At 50.1% G+C, this 25,947-nt stretch overlaps 3 protein-coding genes across 7 annotated transcripts; 1 reads left to right on the forward strand and 2 right to left on the reverse strand.

Moving 5' to 3' along the window:
* Nucleotides 1–1,656: 1,656 nt before the first annotated feature.
* TMEM199 (transmembrane protein 199) lies at nt 1,657–6,580 on the reverse strand. 3 transcript variants are annotated; one of them, XM_043479957.1, is made up of 6 exons: nt 6,329–6,580; nt 4,566–4,639; nt 4,149–4,238; nt 3,606–3,648; nt 3,281–3,393; nt 1,657–3,050 (listed from the first exon to the last, which is right to left on the reverse strand). In XM_043479957.1, exons 1-6 carry the CDS (start codon nt 6,528–6,530, stop codon nt 2,967–2,969), a joined length of 606 nt encoding a protein of 201 aa, XP_043335892.1. In that variant the 5' UTR covers nt 6,531–6,580; the 3' UTR covers nt 1,657–2,966. The 3 variants fall into 3 exon arrangements, with proteins under 3 accessions (XP_043335892.1, XP_043335874.1, XP_043335882.1); XM_043479939.1 differs by having other exon boundaries at nt 1,657–2,562; nt 6,329–6,577; XM_043479947.1 differs by having other exon boundaries at nt 1,657–2,985; nt 6,329–6,576.
* Nucleotides 6,581–6,644: 64 nt separating this feature from the next.
* Nucleotides 6,645–23,815, forward strand: POLDIP2 (DNA polymerase delta interacting protein 2). 2 transcript variants are annotated; one of them, XM_043479969.1, is made up of 12 exons: nt 6,645–6,891; nt 8,232–8,313; nt 9,176–9,273; nt 9,969–10,065; nt 10,235–10,310; nt 10,542–10,649; nt 11,076–11,212; nt 12,072–12,098; nt 12,308–12,433; nt 13,383–13,462; nt 21,473–21,631; nt 23,640–23,815. In XM_043479969.1, the coding sequence occupies exons 1-11, from the start codon at nt 6,731–6,733 to the stop codon at nt 21,624–21,626; spliced, it is 1,146 nt and encodes a 381-aa protein (XP_043335904.1). In that variant the 5' UTR covers nt 6,645–6,730; the 3' UTR covers nt 21,627–21,631; nt 23,640–23,815. The 2 variants fall into 2 exon arrangements, with proteins under 2 accessions (XP_043335904.1, XP_043335913.1); XM_043479978.1 differs by lacking the exons at nt 21,473–21,631; nt 23,640–23,815 and adding an exon at nt 14,213–15,213.
* Nucleotides 15,707–25,947, reverse strand: TNFAIP1 (TNF alpha induced protein 1). Of its 2 annotated transcripts, none has more exons than XM_043479990.1 (7): nt 25,799–25,947; nt 22,305–22,622; nt 21,590–21,759; nt 20,866–20,955; nt 20,731–20,783; nt 19,755–19,950; nt 15,707–18,321 (listed from the first exon to the last, which is right to left on the reverse strand). In XM_043479990.1, the coding sequence occupies exons 2-7, from the start codon at nt 22,507–22,509 to the stop codon at nt 18,085–18,087; spliced, it is 951 nt and encodes a 316-aa protein (XP_043335925.1). In that variant the 5' UTR covers nt 22,510–22,622; nt 25,799–25,947; the 3' UTR covers nt 15,707–18,084. The 2 variants fall into 2 exon arrangements, with proteins under 2 accessions (XP_043335925.1, XP_043335935.1); XM_043480000.1 differs by lacking the exon at nt 25,799–25,947 and adding an exon at nt 25,091–25,380.

The raw sequence follows: 25,947 nt of genomic DNA on the forward strand, positions 1-25,947 counted from the left end.
CCCCCAAAGGTCTGTCTGAAGGCACATGTGTTGTCAGCCTCCCTAATACCAAAGCTTAATAGAGACCCTAAACAAATATAGGCAGTATTCGCCACTCTTCCCTCAAGCATTTTAAGTATGAAGGAAAAGAAGCGAGAGAGAAAACAGAAAATTAGGAACTGCATCAGACACAATGAAAACTTCAACCTCAAGACTCATGAAGGTCAGGGAGAGAAAAAGCAGCTAACAGTTATTAAGTACACGGTGAGAATAAGTTCCCACTCCATGTTAGTACTTCATACGTACTTTCACTTGACCAATTTTCTAATTTTAAGAAGAGACTGAACAGCATTATTTGGAAAGAATGGTGACATGAGAGCCAAGAGCCAGGGGTCGGAGTTTTGGCTATAACTAAGCTCTGTAGCCTTGGGACGAGGCAGATGATCCTCTGGAACATTAGTGTCTTTGTGAACAACTTGGCTGGGAAAATTAATTTCTCGAAGTTTCTGTAGTGTTTTAAAATTCTCTGGTTCTCTGTTCTGATTTATATGTATCAGGATATAATCTATAGATTTTTTTCCCCTTATTTTTCTTACTGTTCTCTGCCCATATACCCCAGAGATATTGCCAAAGCAGAAGAATGGAGTACAGACCAAAACAAATAATTCAAACAGATTTTTAAAGCACATAGCATAGATATTAGTCTAAAGGTTAAAGTTCTTTCTACTTACAAGACTCAGCCACTTGAAAAGAGATGGTATCTACTTGAATTCTAAAAATCTGACTGCGCTTTGCTCATCAGGAGCAAAGAGTGATTCATGTAGCTTTTTAACTCAGTCTTAAACAGTCAGGGTCGCTAAGAACACTGTAAAACGTTGCCTGTATTTTTTCTCAAGTTGGTATTTCTTCCGGTCAACAACAGAAACCCTGATTTCTCAACAAAATGATGTGTGGTGTAACAGAAGCGCCTACACCCTCCTTGCTCACGGAGAATATTGTCCTGAGAGGCTGACTTGCTGTAACTCAAGAAACTGGCAGGGACTTCCCTGACGGTCCAGTGGTTAAGAATCTGCCGTGCAGTGCAAGGGACATGGGTTCGATCCCTGGTCAGGGAACTAAGATCCCACATGCCAGAGAGCAACTCAGCCTGTGTGCTGCAACTACTGAGCCCTTGCACCGCAAATAGAGAATCCACGTGCTGCAATGAAAGATCCCCCATGACACAAGGAAGATCCCACATACCACAGCTCAGACCCAACACAGCCACATAATAAATAAATATTTAAAAAAAAAAAAAAAAAAAAGAAACTGGCAATACTGTAGAGGAAACGTTTATTGAGTCAATGAGTGTGTAATTTCTAAGAACAGAAGAGTGTCCTGGGGAAAAAAAAAAGACCTTAGAAGCTCCTACACTGAACAAACAGAAAGAAAGGATCTACCATTAGGAGCAGACCTGAATTAAGTCTCACAACTGTGGAAGTCTGTGGACTTCTCTGTTGACATAAGATGTGAAATAAGAACACCCTGGAGGGAATTCCCCAATGGTTCAGTAGTTAGGATGCCACACTTCCACTGTAGAGAGCTTGGGTTCAATCCCTGGTCAGGGAACTAAGATCTGGCATGCTGCATGGCATGGCCAAAGTTAAAAAAAAAAGAAAACAAAACAAAAAAAGAATATGCTGGATTTGATAAATATTTATTGGATAAATAATAATGCCACTGTAATTTCTAAAAGACTTACACAGATTCCATCAACACACCACTAATCTAAGTTCTTACAGGTTTAACATTACACAGAGACTTCAAGATAACCTAGGAGTCTTTGCCTCCATTTAACAGAAAAAGGACTGCTGAGGGTCATTTCACCTCTCTCATCTCGGTTTTGTCTTCTGGGAAAGGGGCCTACAACCGCTTCCTTTCCTAACCTCTGGAATGGTTCTGAAGACCAAAAGCAATCATGTAAAATAATTTTACATACTATTTTTTGCACTTACCCAAACATGTTTAAGAATCCACATAAAATAACCTATAACAGGCTTATATATAACAATATGTACACATACCATGTATTTTTGCTTTGTGTATACTCATATACATTACACGTACAGTTCAATCTGAAAACAGTCACCAGTCTACAAAGAATCATTAGCTGAGACAATTCACAGTAGGCATACTCTCCTTACAAATACAAAGAAGTACAAGGGGTTTTGCAATTAAAAGCAGACATACTGCTTTACTATCTGCATTGTTTTCATTTTTGGAAGCAGAGCAAAGGGTGACCAGAAGGTGGGAAGTTGAAGGAGGGCTGATGAGTAGTGAAGACAGGCAGAAACATAGAAAATCTGAACAAGGCCAGCAGAAGGAAGAAAATGAAGGCAGAAACTAAGATTCCAAAAAGTTGCCTTGTGTACAATTGCACCATCCTGCATCAACTGGCTTTCTTTTATTTGATGTCCTCTGATCAGTTCTTCTTCCAGCACAAACTGGAGAAAGCAAATCCCTCTGCTGTTCTGGAGTCTTCTGATATAAATTACAGGTCTGTATCAAGATATGTGGAGCAAGGACGACCACTGACTTGTGCACCTGGGAAAGTTCAAGGCAGTATGGTCTACTTCTGGAAAGGCCTGGATTCTCTTTCATTCCAGTGGGAAAAAACCTCAGCCCCAGCAATGCCCAGAATGGACAGTAGAAGGCAGATGGGCACTGGCTTCGGGAAAATGTACGGACAGATCAGTTCTTTCCTGTTGTTGTCTAAGTCTCCTCTACTGCCCCCTCTGTTAACTGACAGGATGGGACTGTCCCGCAGGAAGAGCAGGTGGCCTTGACTCGGCTGAGTACAAATCACTGACTGAGGATCAGCAATTGGCAACTGAGACCCTGGAGTCTCCAGACTTCGATGAGGAAGCAGAGTTACAGTTCTCCCAACTCGCCTTCCATCGCCCGCACCATGACGTATAGCTCGGCCAGACCCACCACAGAGGCCACGATCAAGGCAGCCAGTACTCGCTGGGAAGGGAGAGAATCAGGCTTACGTGATGCAGACCAGCTTCCAGCTCTGCAGCCTCTAGCACCTAACAAGGATGGAGAGGACCTCAACCCAGCCCATAAGTTGGGGGGAAGGGAAGAAAACCAGATCCTGATTCTTCTGAGGTTATTATCTACCTCCATGACTGTTGGACAGATCAAACACTCCCTTTGTTTATCATGTAAATACAAAACCTGTTCAAAGCATTTTCGTGTACCTCCTCCCTATCCCAACACTCCCAACTGGGGCACCCTGCCCTACCCAGAACCTACTCACCGAGGTCATTTCTGTGAAGATATACTGGCTTCCAAGGTAAGTGCAGACGAAGGCAGCCGCCACCGTGACAATGAAGTTGAAGATGGTGATGACCAGAGCCTTCACTGACCTCACTTTGGGGAGGAGCCCGGGCAAGAAACTTTTAGGTCAGCATCCTCCACGAGGCCCTTTTATCTCACAGCTGCCTCCCCCATCAACCAGGCTTTCCTCAAACAGCAAGCCTGAACAGCTCAGGCTTAAGTCCTGAGCAATGGAGTGGGAAGGAGGACCACGGCTGACCCATCCCAGTGAGAGGCTTTCGCAGCCTGATTTCCTAGTACCTCACCTTGCTTTCCCAGGTCACTGAGAGTTCCGCCATGCCTTGGATCCTTGGAAAAAGAAAAAGCAAAGGATTTCAGAATGGAAGCAGCCCAGAGAGTATTCATTGGTCAGTCTGGGCTCAGCCCTCTTTATCACCCAACACACTAGTTCTGTCTTCTCCCTGGATTTTGTCTAGGACCAGTTGGATTCTTCTCTGGATCAAGCATTTCAGAGAAGAGACGTGTTTTTCCAGTACCCATGTATCCCTCTCTTCCTCTGGGCCAGGTGCATGCCAGAGAAAAGTAGGGTGCTCTGTCAAAAGAACGGCTCCAGGCTCATCTCCACCTCTACAACCTTTAAAAATCAGTCACCATCTGAGCTGACAGTCTCAGTAAATAGGATGGGAACTGTATTTGGCTTGTACGCAGCACAGAGCTTCTATAGTCCCTTAATATTAATAGTATACAAGCCAGGTTTCCACGTTGTTTCTTCCATCTGTGCGTCTTCCTAGTGCAGGGCCCTGCTTTCAGGGGCTACAGGGTCCACATATTGAAGAGTGGGCTCTTACCTGACAGGTGACATTGCGGGTGATCCGCTTATATTCCTCATTGGCCAGCTGTATCTTAATCTTTTCCAGACGAGCAACTAGCTCTGGGTTCTGAGGCAGAAAAATCAAACAAGAAGAATGATATTTCTAGCTTGCTAGAAAACATGTCACAATCACTGGTTTCAGGGGGCAAAGTACTGCTAAGAAGACCCATGCACCAGTCCTGCCTCCAGTGCTTTGGAAACTATTTTCTTTTTTTTTGGGTGGTATCAGTTTTCCAAGCTGTCAGACTGGGAGGACAATATCTGGTTTCCTCCACCCCAGCTCTTAAGGATTCAAAGAACAAATTTTGTGCTCAAAGATTCATAAATTTGGAAGCAAAATGAATAAACCCAACTGAGTCAACATCCATTTTCACAAATATAATCCCTTACGTACCCGAGGAGGCTTCACCACCTCTGGGAGATAGATTTCACTGCCTTCTAGGAGCTCATGAAGGTATAGTTTGGAACCTGAGGAAAAATGCATAGAGGTGAGGTTGAAGGATCAGAGAAGGATCTAGTCCATCAATTCTTTTTTTTTTTGGCAGTGCCATGAGGTATGTGGGAACTTAGTTTCCCAACTAGGGTTCAAACCCACACCCTCTGCATTGAGAGCACGGCATCTTAACCACTGGACTGCCAAAGAAGTCCCCAGCCCACCAAGTCTTTCTACCAGAATAAAACATGGCTACTCTTATATCAGTTCATCTCCAGGATCATTTTCAATTGGGAAGAAACTAAGATAATCCCACATACATAAGTATATCCTAGTGCTGCATAGTGACTTTAATTGTTGGCTCTCAATTACCCAACCAATGTCACAGCTAGTAACACACAGGTCATTTATATTCATCTTTAAGTTAGGTCATTTCTGTGGCCACAACAGAACTTGCCCTAAATAGATTTAAGGCCTAGTGGTGGTGAATACTTAGAGAACACTGTGCTAGATGACCTCTAAGGTCCTTTTTAGTTCTAATAACTGAATAATCTACCCTTCCCATTTCTGGGCAGGCTGTTAATTCTGGCAAAAGACCTTACCTGCCAGTTTGTCATATTGGACCCCTTTACATATAAAAGAACAGAGGCTCAAGGAAGAGAAATGACTCCTCCACAAAGAGTCAATAGCAGAGTCAGGACTACAATTCAGATGCCACTCCCAGTCCAGAGCTTTCAACAGAACTTCCCATCATTCTATATCCAAAAACAAAAACCAACCAACTCTATCAGATGTGACCACTCTTAAGATGGAAAGAAATCTAGATTCACACACAGGGTGAGCTCACTATGTTTTTTTTTTTTTTAATGTGGCTTAAAAGAAAGAAACTGAACCTATGCAGTGCCATTGAGTTAGAATGTGGACTTTCTCAAGGGTCACGTGGGCCTAGACGAGACTCAAGAGAACAGGAACTGCACAATAAATTTTGTCATCCACGAAAAATTCCCGCGGAAATTATGAAGAGAGTAGGCTGGTTCCCCAGGGTTTATGAGGTGACTCTTGGGTTGGCCAGATGATCATTCCATGGGTGAAAGAGAGTGATGGATTTGAAACCCAGTCCCCCTAAAACTGAGTTTCCTTACTGACCTTACGATTAATCTCTCTATCCAAAACTTTATTCCTTTTCCGGTCCCCTCTAGCTTCTATCCTGTGTTAACAGAATACTAATGAACCAGAGTCAGATGATTAAAACTGCTATGTTGACAACATCTTTAATGTACTGCTATAAATATCATCATTAACCTGAAAACTCTGGTTGCTTCTCCAGGGCAAAGTGAACGAACAGACACCGGAGCCAAGGACCACTTGACCAGAGAATCCTAAATCAGAAACATTCTGACTCCCGAAACCACAATTAGGAAATATCACACGACAATTATTCCCAGCCTCTTTGTTCTCCTCCTTAAACGAAAATTCCTTAACTCAAATTCCAAACTAGAGTGGATTTGAGCCTTGTTTCCCGTTCCCTTGCTTGGCACCCTGCATTAAATACTGTACTTTTCTTCACCAGAACCCTGCCTCAGTATATTGGGTTTGCTGGGAGTCATGAAAGAAGCTGCGAGTTTGGTTCAGCAACAGATACACCCCTCAGGAAAAAAGACCTCAGGACAGCCTAAACTCTGGAAAAAAAAAGAGGCGACCCTAAACCGGAGCCTGGGGCTCACCCCTTTCTCTCAAGTACTGATGCAGATCCCGGATCAGGCGGAAAGAAACCAGGCGAGCCGGGCGATTGCCGCCCTTGTGCTTCTTCCCTAGCGCGGCCTCAAGTTCTGCCCGCAGCTTCCCGGGCAGTTGCTCTGGCTCCAGCTCCCCACCAGGACCCAGAGCGCGTACAAATCGCTCGCCAGCTAACAAACAGGACGCCATGACTGGCCGACTTCACGGTCAGGTGACCCAGAACCCAGACATCCGTCCGCCTGCGCCGGAAGAAGCGCGAAGCTCGCGGGGCGGGGCAGAGGGCTTAGGGGGCGGGGCAACGGCGCGGGGCAGTGTGGGGCGGGGGCGGAACGCCGCCCGGCCGCGGGTCGGGCAGTGTGTCAGCAGCCCAGCGGGCGCTCGGGCGAGACATGGCGGGCTGTGTGGCCCGGCGGGCCCTGACCGTGGGCAGTCGTTGGTGGTCCCGGTCGCTGACTGGGACCCGGGGGCCGAGGCCGCTCTGTGCGGCGGGTGGAGCTGGGGCCTTCCCACCCGTGGCGGCCACGACGACGCGGAGGCACCTCTCGTCCCGGTGAGGGACGGAGCGCGGGGGTCGGGCCCGGAGTCTAGGGAGCGTGTCCCGGGCCAGAGGGCCCAGCGGCAGAGGGTGATAGGAGTTCGACCCAGGGGAAAGTTCCGGTCGAGAGCCGACCTGCGCTGCCTGGGACGCGTGCCAGGAGCGAGGAAGGGAGCGCGGCCCAGAGTCCTGGATTGTGCCGGACTGGCCCTGAGGGGGAACTAGTAACCCTCTCGGAGCAAAGCCTACTTCCTCGAATGCGGGCATCCGAGCGCCAGTGTTAGTGAGAAGTCCTTCAATTAAGTGCTAGGGCTTTTGATTTGAACCCCCAGCCCGTGACTGAGGGTCAAGGCCTCCCTCAGAAAGATGCTGGAAATGGGAAACAGGACCCGAGTCTGCGCCCTGCGTGGGTCCCAGGCTTCAGTGTGACCTTGGGGGCACATTCTCTCTTAATGTGACTTGAGGAAGGAGGGGGTTTGAGGCCACGGGGATGGTGTGAACAATGTGCCTAGGGATGGGACCAGAGAGATCGAATTGGGGCAGGTGAACCAAGTGGAAGGAGACATGGAGTTCACCTCTCCACAATAGTAAGAAAACGGTGCTTTGAAGGGCCCCCAGAGAAAGCAGTCCAGTCGAGAAGTCACTGTGAGAGCTGACCTTTTAGTGGCTGAGATGAGACATGGACATGGGGGAGAGATGATAGCTATTTGCAATTTAAGACTCCTCTGAAAATTGATGTAAATCTGAACAAAAACTAGATGGAGAGAATAACATTGGTGCAATGCCAGGATGAGGACTGCAGTTTAGAGGTGGAGATGGCATGATGACACAAAAGAAGTTTTCTTTTGAGCACCCCTTATACCCTAGGCTCTGAGAGGGAGCACAGGCTAATCAGACACAAGCATTGCTCCCGGGGAACTTACAGTCTCTAATGGAGATAAGACAGTGACACAAATAACTGAAATGCAAAGTGGGAAAGGCAGTCACTCACTGCTGTGGGAGGTCAGGAGGATGGGTCAGGGAGGAAATGGAGGCAAGGGATACGATGAAGCAGGGTCTGAGGGCGTGATACGAGGAATGCTAAGAGTCAAGAGGGAAGAAAGTGATCTGGGAGCTGTCAGATCTCATGGAAATCAAGGAGGCATCTGTGGCTGGACCTCAGAGGCGAAGCAGCAGAATCTCTGTGGAGGGGTGGCTTGGCAGGACCCTTCCCTGCTTCAGCTGGCCCCACTGCTGCGACCCTTCTCTGCTGTCATGGCCCCGGCCCTCCCAGTATCCTAGTAGCTTTTTCTGATGGATTAGTACCCTTCACTTCTTAGCTTTTCAGTTGCTTGTTCTTTTTCCTTCCTAATCAGAAACCGACCAGAGGGCAAAGTTTTGGAGACAGTTGGTGTGTTTGAGGTGCCAAAACAGAATGGAAAATATGAGACCGGACAGGTGAGTGCTGGGCGGCATCATCTTTCGTTTTCACGGTGTGCTCTGCTTCTGAAAGGGTAAAATTTGGCCACAGACCTGGACATCATGATTTTCTGCCTTGGTGTTTGGTGCCAGACCAGAATCAAAAGTTTTGTTGTTGTTGTTTTAAGATGGTTTTTTTTCCCTGTTTTCCTGGATTTGAATGCACTTCATGCGTCATCGGGTTTTGTTTCCAAGTTAGTGTGGACAGAGATGGTTTGAACTATATTGAGGAAAGAGTCCTATTGCTGAAGAGTCATCTAACATAGTGGTTGGTGGGAAGTCAGTGGAGGGAGCTTTCAGAAAAGCACCGCTGCTTTTTTGATGCTTTGTTCTAGTTGAATTGAGTGCAGTGAATTAAGTTCTGGGTGTGAGGCTCTTTTTCTGAATTAGTTTTATGCCAGATCTTCTGAGATAGATTTAGGCCTCTTGTAGACAAGAACTTTTTGTTTATTCAGTTTTTTTCCTCTGTATGCCTACAATAGACAGGGCTTTATGCATTGGTATTAAATCAGAAAGCAGTTCTTTCATGGAGTTGACAGTCTAAGAAAAGAAGTACAGTATGCACATGGTTCATGGCTGTACACTGTGCTCAGTGGAAGGGAGGGATGGGAAGGGAAGGCTTCCTCGAGGCCTCAGCTATGGTCTGACGGCTGAGTAGAAGTCAGCCAGGTAAAGGGACAATAATCGTGTTCCACAGTTGGTTTGGGTGGATCTCAGAGTCCAAGGGAAGGAATAGCAAGACCTTGTGCCGGGATTGCCACCACCTGTGCCACTTGGTGTGGGCCCCGCCTGGATGCACCCGCTAGGCTGCAAACTCACTGAAGCCTCTCTTTTCTCCCAGCTTTTCCTTCACAGTGTTTTTGGCTACCGAGGTGTTGTCCTGTTTCCCTGGCAGGCCAGACTCTATGACCGGGATGTAGCTTCTGCAGCCCCAGAAAAGTAAGTTTCCCTCTCATTGTGCCTCACAGTATCCTCTGGAGGAGGCCCGGCCCATGGTAGACCTACGTAATTGGAGTCCCAGCGGTGAAGACAGCATCATTCTGGGCCTTAGGAACAGTCCCAGAACACTCCCTTGACACTGATGCCCATGGAGACAAAAGTGCTAAGTGCTAAGTCTTAAGCCAAAGGGTCCTTTCGGGCCTCCCCAGGATGCTTACCCCAGGCATTCTTAGTTTGCATTATCAGTACCCCAGAGGGCATTTGGGGAACTAGGCTTCTTGATTTCTTGATGTTCAGTTAGAAGCTTTCTCTTCATCTCTTACCATCACTAGAGTACATTTAAAAAAAAAGAAAAGGCCCAGCTCCATTAAGTGATCACAGAGAGCCCCTGGGATGTGAGAAGAGTGGGGTGCTCTGGGCTCCAGGGACTGAAGCAGCAGTTTGATTTTCTCAGCTTGGCCCCTTTTTTAAAGAGGCATCCAGAGAGTAAGATAAAGGATGACTCTTCACCACACTCTTTTGGTTGCTCCTGACTGGAGAGCGCTGGGCCAGTGCGTGCTGAACATCTGACCAGCTGCTGCTAAGCCCCTTCAGTTCAGGCATTGGTCTGTTTAGGTGAGGGGGTGGTAGGGAGCTGGGGCAGGCCCTGCTTCCATTTCTCAGGTTGATCTTGGGCTTTTCCTCCTGCCCCATAGAACAGAGAACCCTGCTGGCCACGGCTCAAAGGAGGTGAAAGGCAAAACTCACACTTACTATCAGGTGCTGATTGATGCCCGAGACTGTCCACATATAGTAAGTAAGCAAGGTCGCTGCGCCTGGGGTTCCTTTCCATGGGGAAGGCCTGGACCCTGATGGGGACTAAGAGAAGGAGAGGGATCCAACAGTTTCACACCGCACTGGGCCCCAAGTCCTCAGGACTGGATAGTGACTGAGAAAACCTCTGACTTGCCTCTTGCCTTAGTCTCAGAGATCTCAGACAGAAGCTGTGACTTTCTTGGCTAATCACGATGACAGCCGGGCCCTCTATGCCATCCCAGGTGAGTTATGAGCGTCTGAGTGGTGCCCATCGGTGAGGGGTCTGGTGTGTCTCAGGGAGAGAATTCCAGTGCCTTTCTGCTGTCCTTGAATCTGCTGGGAGGGCGTGTAGATGCTGAGAGCTGTGGTGCCAGGGTTGTCCCCCCCTGGGACAAGGCCCAGAAATTGAGTTTCTTTTCAGCCCCACTCTTCCCCCTTCCTTTGTGAGTTTCCCATCTCTGTCTCTCTGCCAGGCCTGGATTATGTCAGCCACGAAGACATCCTCCCCTATACCTCCACTGATCAGGTTCCCATCCAGCACGAGCTCTTTGAAAGATTTCTTCTGTATGACCAGACAAAAGGTACCCGCTCTCATAAAGGGAAGCTGGAATGGGAGGGCCCTTTCTTCAAAGACAGTATCACAGAAGCAGTTTCAAAGCTCTATTTATACAACTATTTAACCTCCCTTTAGACCTGTCAGGTAGATGGCCTTCATCTCCTCCTCACAGATAGGGAAACAGGCTCAGGGATGATGAGAGCAACTCAAGGTTGCTAGGTAGTGGCAGAGCGAGATCTGAGAGCCAGGGCTCCCGATTCCCAGGCCATTTCTCTTCCCCTGACGTCATATTCCTCCTTGGGGCTAATTCTTGATAGGGAGCTCTGTGCCTTCTTCCAGCCTGTGCTGCTTTGGCTCATGTGTCTTATTTACCTTGGCCATCACTGGGAAGGGTTTTATAAGAGAAGCAGTTGGCCGCTGGCCTGGTCTAACCAGTCATTTCTTGCCCCAGCACCCCCTTTTGTGGCTCGGGAGACACTACGGGCCTGGCAGGAGAAGAATCACCCTTGGCTGGAGCTCTCCGATGTCCACCGGGAAACAACTGAGAATATCCGTGTCACCGTCATCCCCTTCTACATGGGCATGAGGGTAGGTGCTGAGCCTTGGTACCTTGCTTCAGGGCCGGACCCCAGGTTCTGTGTGGTGTCCCCAGTGTGACTGCTGGTGTGGTCCCACATTTAAACCATGTGCCTGAGGTTCTGGATACCAGTGCTGCATGTATTGGTTGGGGTCGAGCACCCGCTTGGCAAGAGCTGACACCAAGACCTAGAGCAAGGAAACTCTCAGATCCTAGGAAGGAGGCCTCCAGGTTGACTCTCTCTTCTCTTCTGGCTCAAAGGGAGCCATGATTCTGAAAAACATACACATACTTGTTTAAATCACCGTAGGCTCATCTTCCCACATTTAATTAATTAATTTTTTAAAAAACAAGGAAAGAAGGAAGGATTCCCACATTTTATACATTTATTGAGCTGTTTCTTGCTTGGCCGTGACCTGGGTCTTAGGGAGACAAAAATGAAACACTGTACCTGCCTTCCAGGAGCTCATGGTAGTGGGGGGGGCCGACATATAGCTTTCCAAGTATTGTAATCCTGCTGGGATGTGGGAAGGCCGAGGAGGAAGACAGCAGCCTGGGCAGCAGTAGTGGGTGGGAGGGGCGGCGGCTGACGGGGAGAGTGGTGAGAGGGAAGAGCCCTCTCTTCTGTTTTCTGTTCCCATCCAAATCTGTGATCTTGGTAGGATGAAGAGGAAGGAGGCCAGGGAAGGACCCAGGGATCCTGCCTCCCTCTGGGCATGTTGGCCATAGTTAGCACGTCAAGATACTTGTGACTGTGTTCTGTCTTTGCGTCCGTCCTAAAATACATCTGCTCCACTGGAGAGATGTTGATTGGAATAGACGTTTTCTACCCTCGGGGACTGAAATTCTTTGTACTTTGTTTTTCCCCAGGAAGCCCAGAATTCGCACGTCTACTGGGTGAGTGTCTAATCTCGAGAGGAGGGGAGCTCAGGAGGCGTGCCTGTGGGGGCAGGTTGGAAGGTGGGGGCTTTACCTCCGGGGTGGGAGATGAGACCCATGCAGTGCAGGTGTTGGCCTTTGTTGCCCTTTGCTCTCTTATAATTCCCAGGGGGCCAGCCCAAGTTATATTCCTTCTCAGACATGAAATCTCTCCCCTATTCCCACAGTGGCGCTACTGCATCCGCTTGGAGAACCTTGACAGTGACGTGGTTCAACTCCGGGAGCGACACTGGAGGATATTCAGTCTATCCGGCACCTTGGAGACCGTACGAGGCCGAGGGGTGGTGGGCAGGGTGAGCATCTTTGGGCTAATAATCTTGGTTTCTGGTCCTACCCAGCAGGCCTGGGAGCTTGGTGCATGGTCTCCTCCTCTGTGGTTAGGGACAGAGGTTCAGTGTGTGAAAACGCAGGACTGTTCAGAGTGAGAAACCTCACCGTGAGGGAGGTGTCTTATGACCCATTTCACAGGTGACGACACTGAGACTGTTATTAACTAGCCCATGGTCCTTGGAGCGCGGAGTAGCAGGCCCTGGATTTGGAGCCAAGCAAGTGACATTGGTGGCCACCCTTTTTAAGAATCTGAATTGGGAAGCCCTTGGGTGTGGCACACACCCTCCACCACTCCCAGTTGTCCTTCCTCTGCCTCTTTACACACGTACATCCTCGGCTGGCCCTTGACAAGATCTGATTTTGCAATTCCTGCGCTACCCCACCCAGTCGCCTGAGAAATAAAGTCAAGAGGAGGGGCCACATTCAGTAAGCAGTTATACACATTAGCAGGGACTTGGGGAGGCCGTGTGGGATAGAAAGAACAGGGCTTTGGAACTCATCTGTTTTCAGATGCTCACTGTGTTGTTTACTGCTGCATAACTTTGGTCAGGTTATTTAACCAGAATCTCAGTTTTTTAGGATGATATCTATTACCTTATGATTACCAGGACTTAAGTTAGCAGAAGTTTGCTGATCATAAGGCACTTAGTGAATGGATGCTGAAAGGGATATTTGCAGAGATCTTGGGCTTGGCATCTTAGCCTGGAAACCTCAGATGTTCAGTCTGAGATCATCTTTCCCAGGGTCAGAGTAAGAGGCCCAGGTCCGTGGCGGTGCTGTGAGAGGAGGTGCTGGCCGGCCGTTAGGGTGGGAGGCGTGAGAGGGCACCCGGCCCTAACGCGGTGACGGGCAGCACGTGGCCCTGGGGCACAGAGCTCGTCTGGGCTGACCTGTCTTCCTGGACCCTCGCAGGAGCCAGTGTTGTCCAAGGAGCAGCCCGCCTTCCAGTACAGCAGCCATGTCTCCCTGCAGGCCTCCAGTGGGCACATGTGGTGAGTCGGGGGTGTGGGAGCGGCTCAGTCCATGGACACTGCAGGTCAGGAACGGGAGAGCTCATAGCACGCAGTTCACTCTGGCCAGTGAGGTCCAGAGGTGGAGCTGTATCTGCCGTTCACTGTTGTGTGAGTCTTGCCTGATTTATGACTTTCCCAGTTCTCTGTGATTTTGTGGAATGAGTGTGTGTGTGTGTGTGTGTGTGTGTGTGTGTGTGCGCGCGCGCTCAGTTGCTCAGTCATGTCTGACTTGCAATTCCATGGACTATAGCCCGACAGGCTCCTCTGTCCATGGAGTTTTCCAGGCAAGAATACTGGAGATTTCTTTCTCCAGAGGTCTTCCCCAGTCAGGGATCGAACTGTGTCTCTTGCATCTCCTGCATAGGCAGGTGGATTCTTTACCACTGTGCCATCTGGGAAGGCCCCTGTGGGATGAAGACTTAGTTCAAAGTGGTCTGGTGACTTTTTGCTGCAGACCTGCCGATGAGTTGGTTTTTTCCCTTGGGGTTTCACTCCGTAACCTGAAAGCATAGTTGGGTGGCTTACGCAGGATGCATCGAAGGCTGAATTCAGGACAACTTCATTTCTTCTTTTCATGAAGGGCCAGGATGGGCTCTTGGGTCCTTGGACCAGTGTTATCCTGGCATGAGCCAGGCAGAAGAGCCCAGGCCTACTTTATCCTGCCTCAGTTCTGGTGCTGAGGGCACAGGGCTCTCCAGACCTCTAAACCAGTTTCTCTCTGACTCCCAGGGGCACTTTCCGCTTCGAGAGGCCTGATGGTTCCCACTTTGACGTCCGGATCCCTCCCTTCTCCCTGGAAAGCAATAAAGACGAGAAGACACCGCCCTCAGGCCTTCACTGGTAGGCCAGCAGAGGCCCTGAGCACCCGGGCTCTGCCCCGAACAACAGCTCACATCCCATGAGAGTTGCTGCAGAACTCTGTCATGGCCATAGTGGGTCTCTTTAATCGTTTGTGCCATTTGATTTCGGGGTTCTTACTTTGGCGGGTGGAGTATATCTCTTCTCCAGAAGACCCACGTGGGACTCCTCCAAGGCTGGCCTTCCCCGTAAGCCCTGCCTACATTGTGTTCCAGTAAACCTTTCCATCAGGAACTCTGTGTTCAGCTGCCATAGGCGTGGAGGAGTTTCCTAGCCTGTCACACAGTTGTTTAGAATGTGAGGTTTGGTCAATAAACCAGTGCACGCTTGGCCACCCTCGCCATTTCTGCCCCCAGGGTCTCAGGCTCCCTCTTTGACCCGGCGGGGGCCCTTGGTTACTGTTCTTAACTGCCCTTCCTGGAAGCTGCCCCTTCAGCTAGGGTGTCTGTCTTGATCATGGGGCAGGGGTTTGGCTGATGTCTTCCAGGTCACTCAGCCAGTAAGCCGGGGGCTGGACTGGACTCTTGTTTTCTTTATGCTCTGCCAAGTGCAGAGCTGGAGGGTGGCAGCAAGGTCAAAGGAGTGAGGCATGCCTGTTGGGTTTCCTGGAGCAGTGGGCCTGCCAGCTATGGGCACGAGTCTGTCAAGCCTCCAGTTCAGAAATGCAGAAACTCAGCCAAGGAGTGTTAGGTATGGACAGTGACTAAGCCAAACTACTTTCTGAGCTTCTTGAAGATCTCCAAGAGCCAGAGATAAAAATGTGCTGCATTTTTGCCCTGATTCTTAGGATTCTTGCTTGCTCCCCGAGTACCGTAGTGATTGTTAAAGAGGTCATTTTCTTGAGTTAATATTAAATTTCAGTTCCAGCCCTTTATAGTGTTGTCCTTAATCCTCCACCTTAGCTCAGCTGGCAAAGAATCTGCCTGCAATGCAGGAGACCGTGGTTTGATTCCTGGGTCGGGAAAATCTGCAGAAGGGATAGGCTACCCACTCCAGTATTCTTGGGCTTCCCTCGTGGCTCAGCTGGTAAAGAATCCACCTGCTATATGGGAGACCTGGGTTCGATCCCTGGGTTGGGAAGATCCCCTGAAGAAGGGAAAGGCTACCCACTCCAGTATTCTGGCCTGGAGAATTTCATTAGCTGTATAATCCATGGGGTCATAAAAAGTCAGACACGACTGACTGACTTTCACTTGCACTAATCCTCCACCAGGGGGAGCCTGGTTTGCAGGGCAACTGAGTGCAATGGGGCATAGGCCCCAGTGAGAATGTTTAAGGTCAGGTGGTGAACAGAAATACATGAGTTATGTCCACACAGCAGTGAGTGACCAAGCTCTACTCCCTGTAAGCACGGCTCTGAACCACTGCAGTGTAACACAGTTTTATTAGAAATTAGTGTTTGTTTCCATCACCTATGCTGAGCAACAGAGAATTGTAGTTACATGATAAAGAAGTTCTTTCATGCCAGGACCTGTGCCATCCTTCAGCAGACCCTGGTCAGGTAATAGATCAGAACCTAATAATAATGTCCGTGTGGTTAACAGCAGGCTTCCAGTTTTCTTAGAAACTGACAAGGTTTAACCTTCATCCACACTTTTTGTGTACATTCCCCAGGGCTGCTCAGAATTGAAAAATCCACACAGCCAAGAGCTGTTTTCTGAATGGGGCTGGGAAACTCAAAATTCCCCAAACCCTTATAACACAGTCTGATTTTAAAAGCTTAGATTACTTCAGTGAGTTCAATGTTAGTATTTTAAAACCAAAGAGATATTTTCAACTGGAGGAGATAAGTGCCCAGAGTCCCAGACTATTGTGCTGTCTCAGAAAGAAAAGACTGCTCACCACAGAGACAGCTGAGGATCTCAAAGTCCCAGCAGTGAAGAGGCCCAGGGACTGGGGAGGTTAAGGGACAAGCATTAAAATACCTCAGTGGGGAGCTGGGACTTTGAGTATTAAAGGGCTTTGGGAAGGCAGCTGAGGAAACACATTGGTGGCCTCAAGCAGAAGCATTCCAGTCACTGTGGGAAACCCAGAGCTGGAATCTGGCCAAAGAAATGGATTTGTCTTCATGTTGTTACTCCAGTGAAGGCCTGAAGAACCGTTCATAGCTGACCATAAGGTGCCTCACCTGAAAGTCTTTATCCACTTAAGACTATGCCAAGCGTAAGATGCCGGATTGAGTCACCTCCTGCCCTAGCACAGGTCTTTGTGTCTGCTAACCTTGGCCTGGCATTTGCCCGTGGGCTCATGGGGTCAGCTATAAGCAGCCACTTAGCTACAGTCAGAGCAGTCAAGAGACATGAACTCGATCAGCAATGTCCCTTCCTGACTGAGTGGGTACTGCTGAGTGCAATGCTGGTTTGTTAGGTTGGCTGAACAGCTCCCTCCTGGTGGCATTCCTTTAGAAAAGAATTCAGATAAGCAGCTGCCCGCAGGCCAAGCCAAACAGAAGGAAATGAAAACCGAAGCCCTGGAGGAACTTGCACCCTTACCCAAGGGTGCGGCATCCCTAGAGCCAAGTTTACCCAACAAGAAAGAAACGAAGAACTCTTTGAAGGCTCTTAGGTTACACACATCCTCCTGTGTTCATGGACTCACCACTGGGGAGAACCACCATCCCCAGCTAGGATGCAAAACCAACAGCACAGATGGGGGGCGGGGGATGGACGACCAAGCATAGCCACCTCAGTGGGGCCCCCGGGATTGCAGGGCTCTATGCTGTCCTTGGATGGTGGGTGGGTGCTGCAGCCCATGCTCCTGGCTGCCAGCAGCTCCTGCCCACCGCCCCCCTGCCCCCCAACCGCAACGGCCCTCTGGGCTTACAATAAGGACAGCTTGCTTCAGACCTGAGGGCGAGAGAATCAAAGAGAACAGTCATGTAAGACCCTAAGAGTCAGTGCATATGTGACTCTTAAGACGTGGGGGTAAACTATCATTTCAAATAGGGGTGGTATTAGGACCAGAGGTCCTGACTTACACATCCTCACCCCATCAGTGCTCTCTGGGTTGGCTGCTTGGCCACTGTGGCAAAGCTAGAACTGGTCAGTTTTTTTATTGCTTCTTTCCCTTCCCTTAGATTGACTCTAGAGGGAAAAGGGGATTCGATCAGAAGATGACATGGGTCAGGGCAGATTACAAATCTCCTGAAGTACAAAGTGCTTTAAAGAAATAGATCCCAAAGGTATCAAAAGGGCCAAGGGTTCTGCTTTACTGAGGATCTTGGCACCCTGGAGGGGTAGCAGAAATACCCAGTCCTCTCATTATTCAACTAAAACTAAAAACTAGTCATTTCCTAGATTATTTGTTAAAAACTTAACTCATCAAGCCTGTGCTTAGGAAAAAAGGAGCCCCACCTCCTGTAAGAAACTGGGCCTCCACAGCACCAGAAACCACCTTCCTCAGAGAGTGACCTGTTCCCCATGAGGCCTAAAGTAGCCTTCAGCAGAGCAAAGGCGCGCTCAGCCAAGGGCAGAGGGGAGGTGGACGGGTCAGTCTGTTCAGCCCAGGGGCAGGAAGGGAGAGGCTGAGCAAGGGGGCCAGTCCTCCTCAAGTGCTTAGGAAGCCGGGCAGAGAAACACGAGCCCTCCCCTGCTCAGGCCCTCTGACCTCCCGGGCAGGTCCTGTCATGCCTCTGGGTAGCTGGAGCAGAGACCCAGCCAGCAGCAGAGTGGGGTGGCCGAGGGGGCAGGGTTCCACAAGAGGGGCGATGGGGCGTCCCACGCCCTGACTCCAGGAGGGTCTCGTCAGTCGCGATGGGAGGACTGGTGGCCGAGCTGCCGGTCATCGTAAGTGCTGTAGCGCTTGACGTGGATGCGGCGGACACGGTCCCGCAGTTCCAAGGTTTCCTCGTCTTCACTGGGGGAAGCCTGGCTGCGGTTCCGGCTTGTGGCCTCCAAGAGGGAGTTGTCAGGGACTCGGGGGGTCTCATAGAGTAAGACGTTGAGTGTTTCCTCATAGATTCGGGCCTCTGGGAATTCCACCTGGGATGAGAGAACGGCATGGGGTTTCATCCCAAAGAGGGCACAGCATGTCAGGGCCCTTGGCCCTGCTAGCTCCATGAGGCCTCCAGAACTCTCAAGAGACATAACTTTCTGTTTTGCAAGGGCTGGCAGAGGTCTTCGCTGAAGGAGGCATGAGGAGATGTAGTCTATGGACATAAAGATGCTGAAGACTAGTACCCTGCCCCACTCAATCCCAGACCAGTGGACTAGTATGTGGAGAGGTCAGGTACAAACACAGCTCCCCCCACGTACTAGCTGTGGGGTCTCAGACTTAACTTTGTGGTGCCTAAGTTTCCAAATGTTAACACTGACCTCAGAGACTGTTGTGAATGTTACATGAAGATTGTAAAGTGTTGAGCAGAGAGCCCGGCACACAGAAAACAAAAAAGTTACTTGCTTTGAGCCCTTCACATGCACACAGCTCTCCCCCCACACAAGCCGCCATTCCACCCTAGCAAACTGTCGTCTCCTAAACACACTGGGGGGCAGCTATTCTCCAGGGAGGCACCATCTGCTGGCAGCCTGGGGAGAGTTAGCTGAGTTTGTTGTGCATGTGTGCTCAGGCATGTCCGATTCTTTGTGACCCCGTGGACCGTAGCCCAGCAGGCTCCTGTGTCCATGGGATTCTCTAGGCCAGAATACTGGAGTGGGTTGCCATTTCCTCCTCGAGGGGATCTTCCCAACCCAGGGATTGGACTTGTATCTCTTGTGTCTCCTGCATTGCCACTGGTGCCATCTGGGAAGCCTTAAGATCTTTACATATTTTTATATATATATATACACACACACATATATGTATGTATATATGTAGTGTATATATATAGAATATATATATGTATATATATAGAATATACATATGTGTGTGTGTGTATATATATAAAATTTCCCAGCAGCCCTAGTATCCGTTTTACAGGTTATAAAAATTGAATTTGTTATCTCCTATCAAATTCCTTCTCGTGCCTGGCAGTGTGTTGTCACTGCAGAGGCACAGCCGACTGACCAGGAATGCCCAAGCAGCAAGGGCTAGGGGTCCGAACAGCCATTTCTACTGCCCTGCACTGCTTCTCCTCAGAACTGTCTCATTTTCATAACAGTTCTGTTAAATTCATACTTTCATTCTCAGGTCTTCAAATGAGGAAACTGAGGCCCAGATGGTTTAAATGTCTTATCCAAAGTCAGAAAACTGACTTTGGGACCAGAATTCAGATCTGAATTGGGCCAACTTCAATTACCCGCACTGGTCAACAGCCCTGCCTCTCAGCTGACCAGAGCAGAATTCTCTGCCATTCCCTAAACTCCTTGCATTGGCTTTTGTCCTTGACCAACACCATTGCGGTGAGTGTGGGAAACAGCAAAATGTACGCCTGGCGGTGAAAGGTTCAGCCGCACACAGGCAGGCGGAAGCCCCGTACCTTGGTCTGCTTCTTCTCGGTGGCGTACACGATGGAGGTGCAGCACACCTCTGCCAGCTTCCGACCCTGCCCGTAGAAGGACCAGCAGCAGATCTCATCTCCGATGACATCCTTGATGAAGAGCACGCGGCCGTTGAAGCGCAGGGAGAGCTTGTCGAACAGCTCGATGTTTTTCAGCAGGTGGTCATCGGAGTTGCTGAAAAACCGGTGAGAGCCCACCAGCCTGGGAGTGAGGTCCCAGCACAGGGGTGGTGCAGGCTGGGCTCTCCCCTCCCCTGCCCTCCCCTCCCCTGTCATGCTCACAAAATGAGGGAAAGTCAGGATGCCAGAGGGACGGTGAGAAAGGGTCATGGGGTCCCCTGTGAATATGGGGGCCTCTGAGGGGAAGGAGGCGAGTTGGACTTAAGTTACAACAGAGAGAGCTGAGGGAGTACCTCCTCTCAGCAGGCCCAGAAGGAAGGAGGCTGACTGCGAGCTCAACAGGTCCTCCTGTTAAGACGGCAGTCAGCCTCCTTCCCTCGCTGCAGGGGTGACCCTGGCAATATGTCTGCCATGGAGAATCACTGAGGGCCTGCAGCCTCATGCCTGTACCTAGCTGTGGCCTGTTGAGAGGACATGGGGGGACGAGGGGGCCACTGGCTCAGATGCAAAGAACAAAGGCTGTCTCAGGAGGAGTTCCAGCTGCTTGGCTTCCCAGCCCTGTCAGAGAATGCGGGGAAAACCCCTGGCCCGCTGCCTGACATGACACATGTTCAGTTACATGTTCATGTTCAGTCTCGTCTCCACCCCGGGCAGGGCCCCGCACTGAGTTCCAAATGCCTCGGCTCTGATTCCCCTTCTGCTCTGTTCTCCTCCCGAGACCCAGACTCATGCCAGCTGTGCCAGGCGTGCAGGTGGCCTCCCTCGAGTCGGCTGCCCAGGTTGTCCGCTCAGCCCGTCCCGGGGCACCGCCCCGCCCCCGGGGGGCGCCCCCTACCTGGTGTAGGAGTACTTGTTGTTGCTCCTGTTGTAAAGCAGCTTCACAACGGGCTGTGAGGGGACAGCGTGTGAGGGCCGGGGACCTGGCACCCCGAGCCTCCCGCCCTCGGCCACCCCTCGGAGGGCCCAGTACCTTGGTGGAGGATTCGATGAGCCTTTCCTCTTCCTTCAGGGAGGTGATGATGGGGATGTTGCACACAGGCTGGTAGGAGTCCTTCTTGTCCTGGGTGACACACAGCAAAGAATCTTTTTTCCCCCAGATCTTCTGTTTGCCAGGCTTTTCCCAGGAGCTGTCAGAGACTCTCTGCCATGGCCACCCCCTGCTTGTTGAGGCATCAGATAGAGACAGGAGGCCCCTGGCAGGAGAAACTGCCAACTGGCAAGCAGACTCCCACTTCCAGAAACCTAAACTCCAGATACCTAGGCATATAAACTAGAAGCAGGGTCTAGTCACTCCACCTGAGTCCATCACCTTATAAACTGACTGGCTGCCAGCTTGCTGGGGCTTCCCTTGTGGCTCAGCTGGTAAAGAATCCACCTGCAATGTGGGAGACCTGGGTTTGATCCCTGAGTTGGGAAGATCCCCTGGAGAAGGGAAAGGCTTCGACTCCAGTATTCTGATCTGGAGAATGCCATAGACTGTATAGTCCATGGGGTCGTGAAGGGTTTTGACACGACTGAGCGACTCTCACTCACTTTGCCAGCTTGCTTGGCCTGGGTAACACGGTGTGTCTAACCAGGTTTGGACTCATCTCATACGTGCCAAGTGGCCTTCCAGGAACTGCACCCTACGTCCCTGAAGGAGGGGCCAGCCCCAACCTCCTCAGCCTGCCCTGCCCCTGCCTCCACCTCCGCACCTGCAGGGCAGACTGGCACATGTTCACCAGCCCCTGAATGAGGTAATATTTCGCTTCAGCCATCAATTCCTTGATCTCTTGCCGGTTTTGAGGGAGGATGATTGTGTCATCTCGGAGGTAATTCAGAATGGTGCCAAAGTGCTTTCCGCATCGGTCTATGAGGATCCAGCCTAGGGATTCAGACAGGCCCCCGAGGGTTACTGTTTGTCTCCAGGTACCTCGGGGCAGACAGCAGGCAAAAACCACCTGATGAGCCTGGTGGCAGGTGACAGGAGCACAGAGCCCACAGCACGGGGGTGACAGGAGTGGGCACTGAACCTCCGGCTCTGGGGTCTGTGGCTGCTCTTCACCCCTCATCCCTGAAGCCAAGACAACACAGGCCCTCCAGGCGCACCTCCTGGCAACACAGAAACCACCCAGCCCTGCCTGCTTTCTGCCCACTGCTCAGGCACTCTGGAGATGGTTCTTATGAGAATCTAGTCCTGTGTGAACATTTAAAAAATACAGCTCTTCTCCCTGAAAAATATGTACACACACAACATTCCATGTACAGTTTCAGAGAATTCTGACGCTGCATTAACTCCAGGTGAGGGAGTCCTGTACTAGAAGAAAAATGAATCTAGATTGCAGATCTGCCAGGCTTAGGCAGTGCTCTGAAGTCACTTCCCCCTCCCACCCCCACCCCTCCTCCGCCCAACAAGCCCCCGCGCCTCACCTTCCTTGTCAGTCAGTACCTCCATGCGCCCACTGAACATGGCCTTCAGCATGGTGTCGTGTCGGGTGAGTGCCCGCACGGTAGTGTAGTACAGTGAGCCGCCCACATTGAGCTGGACGTATTTGTTGCCCAGGCCTCCTCCCTTGAAGCCGCTGAGCTTGGGCTTGGCCCCTGAGGCTGGGCACAGACAGGTATCCCCTGACATCTCCCGCTGCAAGTAGATCACCACACGGCAGGAGGTTGGCTTGGAAGGCTCCGCCGTGGTGGAAGGGTCACAAGTGAGTGGCCAGTGGAGGCCAGAGCCTCATACTCTCAGCGCTGTGAGCAGAACATGGGAGAGAAGGTAGGAGTCAGCAGAGGAGAGCCTGCAGCTGGGAGGGGACAGGAAGACAAACACTGACCATCCAGTCATTCTCTCCTGAGCCCAAGACTCCCTGACAGAAGCGGAGCCTTATGCAACGACAAAAAAGACATTCCTGCTGTTCTTCATGGTACCAGTTACCAGGTCTGGGAGCACAGTCTCTCACAACCCAGTGCTGGTCTCCCTGAGACTCAGCTCTGGGTGACAAAGAGGTCAAGCAAACTCTTGGAGCTAATCAGAGATAGCTCCAGGAACAGACTAGGCAGAGCAGAAGTCCTCACCCTGGGGATCCACCAGTTAGACTCCAGTTGTTTTCCTCTGAAGGTTCCCAGGATCCAAGATTTCCAGCCAAACCTACTGGGAACCCAGCCAGCCTAGGAGTTTCCCAGGAGTCCGAGGGACAGGATGCACTTCCTGTCTAATGACTCCAGGCTCAGGGCACCCTGCACCAGTGCTTCCTTTGAGCACCACCCAGAGTCTGGCTTCAGGAAGGCAAGTAACAGCAACTTCAGGAGAACACAGATTGAGCCAGGCTGGAGGGAGCTGGCCAGTGTTCCTGGCAGAGGTTATCCTGGTTCCTGCTGAGGTTTCCTGACCTTCCTCTTTTTTGGCATCAGCCCTGCCCTGAGTTCCTGAAATTGTCACCATTTTTCAGGCTAGAACAACTACAGGATGGCTATTTTTGCTGCTTTTTTCCTGAGAGGGGACCCAGCCCTATCTCCTCCTCTCTTCCCGCCCAACAAGAATGGGGAAAAAGAACCAAATGATCAGTCTAAGAATAATTAGGTGATTTGGAAACTGAAACACTGACTGGAGTTACAGGACGGAGAAGCAAGGAAAGCAGAGGAAGGCAAAGCCAGACCACCCCTTGTGATCTAGATTCTACATGTTCTGGCTGTCTAAAGAATTGCTAGAATTCATTCACTGAGAGAAAACAAAAACCCAACATTCTTTGCATGTTTACTCTGTTCCAGGTACTATTCAAGGCATATATATCATCAGCTCATTTAACTCATTTGTCAATAAAATGATATTGAGTGCCTACCAAGTTAAGCAGGAGGAAGAGATGAAAAGACACTGTCCTTGACTTCAGGAATTGAAAGAAGTGTGAATATTCTTATTCATTAACAAGAATAAAAATAAGAGTATTTATCGTGTCCCTGCTTTGTGCCAGGTGCTGGGGATACAGATGAGAACAAAAGAGTCAGTCCTGGGGAGCTTACCTCATAGTAGGAAGACACATACAACAAGAAAATGAAAAAATAAGCAGGCAATTTCAGAAGTGAAAAATGTACTTAATAAAACAAAGCGAGTGACTAGGAAGAGGAACTCATTTAGATGGGAAGCCAGGGTAAGATTCTTTGGGAAGGTGACATTCCAGCTAAGCTCTTAAGAGCATTCCAGACAGATGGAAGAGTAGGCGCAAAGTTCCTCGGTCAGACACAAGTTTTAGAAGCAGAAATAAGGCCAAGGTGGCTGGTGCAAAGAAAGAAGGGGGAAGATGGCTGGATGCGAAGTCAGGGAAGGCAGGGGTGGATCATATTGAAGAGTTTGGATTTTATATTAATTGCAATGAAGACTGATTGTAGAGTTTAGAGCAGGGAAGGGATATGATCTAAGATCACCCTGGCTACTGTGTAGAGAGTGGACTCTTTGAATGCAAGAGAGCAAGTGTGAAGACCAGAAGTCTAGGCAAGAGACGATGAAGGCTTAGACTACAGTGCTGGTAATGGGAGTCATAAAAAAGTGAAATGACCTCATTTCATTATCACAGCATGCTGAAGTTTACATCATTATCTCTTCTAAGTGTAACCCAGAAGTGCACTGGTTTTCCCACATTTACTACTCCACTCTCCAAACAGTGCTTAACACAATGCCATGCACATTTGTAAGTATCTGTCAATTTGTTGGACTGAAATTGTCCCCAAAAAGATTTAAGTAGGTCCCCAGTGGCACCAGTGGTAAAGAACCTGTCTGCAAACACAGGAGATGCAGGTTCAATCCCTGGATTGGGATCATCCTCTGGAGAAGTAACTCAACCGCTGGAGCAACCCGCTCCAGTATTCTTGCCCGGGGAAATCCCATGGACAGAGAAGTCTGGGGGGCTACAGTCCACGCAGTTGCAAAGAGCTGAACATGACTGAGTGACTGAGCATTCATCCTGGGAAGAATGTCCAAGGAAGGGCCAGGACAGGTGCTGTATGAAATACTGAACGCCTCTGGTGGTTTGTCCAGTATGGATGAGATGAGTGCCCCGCCCCAGCAGACTGCCCAATCAGTAAGTAAGCTTGAATGCTATGAGATTACTTTACCAAACTCTGCCCACCCCGAAGGAATAAATCCACCCCTTAACAGGTTTTAACAAGTTCTCTATGCATTTTGTGTCTAGCCCCAATTTCACCAAGATCAAAGAAAAGGAGCTCACCAAAGGTTAGGCGGCTGCCAACAAAGGAAGACAAATCCAAACTAATCTATTTTTTTCCAACAAAGCAATCGCTTTGAGCCCCTGGATGACGTCAGCTGAGATTCCAGTTGCTCAGATTCCGCCCAGGCCAATAGGTTCCAGGAATCCTGTGGCAGGTGACGTCCCAGAAGGTAATTCCAGTGAAAATGAAGTTTCCACCGAGAGCCTCAGAGCTCTTCCTTCCGGACTTTGTGTGTGGGTATTTGGGGATGCTAGGGGCCTATCTGTGTCATACTAGGCAAAGCGAATGGGAACCTAAGCGGAATAAAGGGCAAACAATCACGGCGGTGTTAGAAGGTGGGGTCCTAAGGAAAGAAGGTCCCAGAAATTCGTCACACCAGGGATAGCGAGGGGAGGAGCCGATCTTGGTCAGAGAGGGCGGATCTAGCAGAAAATCCAAGGTGTAATTCTATTGCTACATCCAAAGGGTGTGGGGAAATTTATCGAGACCCAACCTCTCCATGCCAGTGTAGTCTTTTCCAACTCGTACCCCTCCTCACTATTGAGAAACAGAGACCGGTTCTGACACCCATCCCCAGGGGAGGATTTGAGCTCTCCACCTCCCTTCGCCGTCCCACGCCTTTTCCCCAAGACCGCGTGGGGCTCTCTTTGCTCAGCCCAGGGCCCAACCATTCCTTCCCCGAGGGCATGGGGCGGCTCGGCTCTCACCCTCCCCGGTGGCGCCTCTCCTCTCAGCTGGACTGCAAGTCGACACTGTGCCGCCCCCGAACTGTGGCCGCTCGAGCTCCAGCAATCCCGGGCCGAAACTCACATCCTCCACCAGAGGACTCCGCCCCAAGCCGGCGGGAGCCTGAGAC

This window comes from Cervus canadensis, chromosome 1 (genome assembly GCF_019320065.1).
Source record: "Cervus canadensis isolate Bull #8, Minnesota chromosome 1, ASM1932006v1, whole genome shotgun sequence".
Lineage (NCBI taxonomy): Eukaryota > Metazoa > Chordata > Mammalia > Artiodactyla > Cervidae > Cervus > Cervus canadensis.

Bases quoted from the DNA above. Each gene is read 5' to 3' on its own strand.
- TNFAIP1 (XM_043479990.1), bottom strand. From the start codon at position 22,509: ATGTCAGGGGATACCTGTCTGTGCCCAGCCTCAGGGGCCAAGCCCAAG. The intron at 21,760-22,304 runs GTGAGGCGCGGG...CTGAATCCCTAG, and splicing joins GGTACTGACTGACAAGGAAG to GCTGGATCCTCATAGACCGA. The intron at 20,956-21,589 runs GTGCGGAGGTGG...TGTGTCACCCAG, and splicing joins TGTGCCAGTCTGCCCTGCAG to GACAAGAAGGACTCCTACCA.
- POLDIP2 (XM_043479969.1), top strand. From the start codon at position 6,731: ATGGCGGGCTGTGTGGCCCGGCGGGCCCTGACCGTGGGCAGTCGTTGG. The intron at 6,892-8,231 runs GTGAGGGACGGA...CTTCCTAATCAG, and splicing joins CGGAGGCACCTCTCGTCCCG to AAACCGACCAGAGGGCAAAG. The intron at 11,213-12,071 runs GTAGGTGCTGAG...GTTTTTCCCCAG, and splicing joins CCTTCTACATGGGCATGAGG to GAAGCCCAGAATTCGCACGT.
- TMEM199 (XM_043479939.1), bottom strand. From the start codon at position 6,530: ATGGCGTCCTGTTTGTTAGCTGGCGAGCGATTTGTACGCGCTCTGGGT. The intron at 3,394-3,605 runs GTGAGGTACTAG...TCCTCCCCAAAG, and splicing joins CAGTGACCTGGGAAAGCAAG to TGAGGTCAGTGAAGGCTCTG. The intron at 2,563-3,280 runs GTGAGTAGGTTC...GAACTTTCCCAG, and splicing joins TCTTCACAGAAATGACCTCG to GTGCACAAGTCAGTGGTCGT.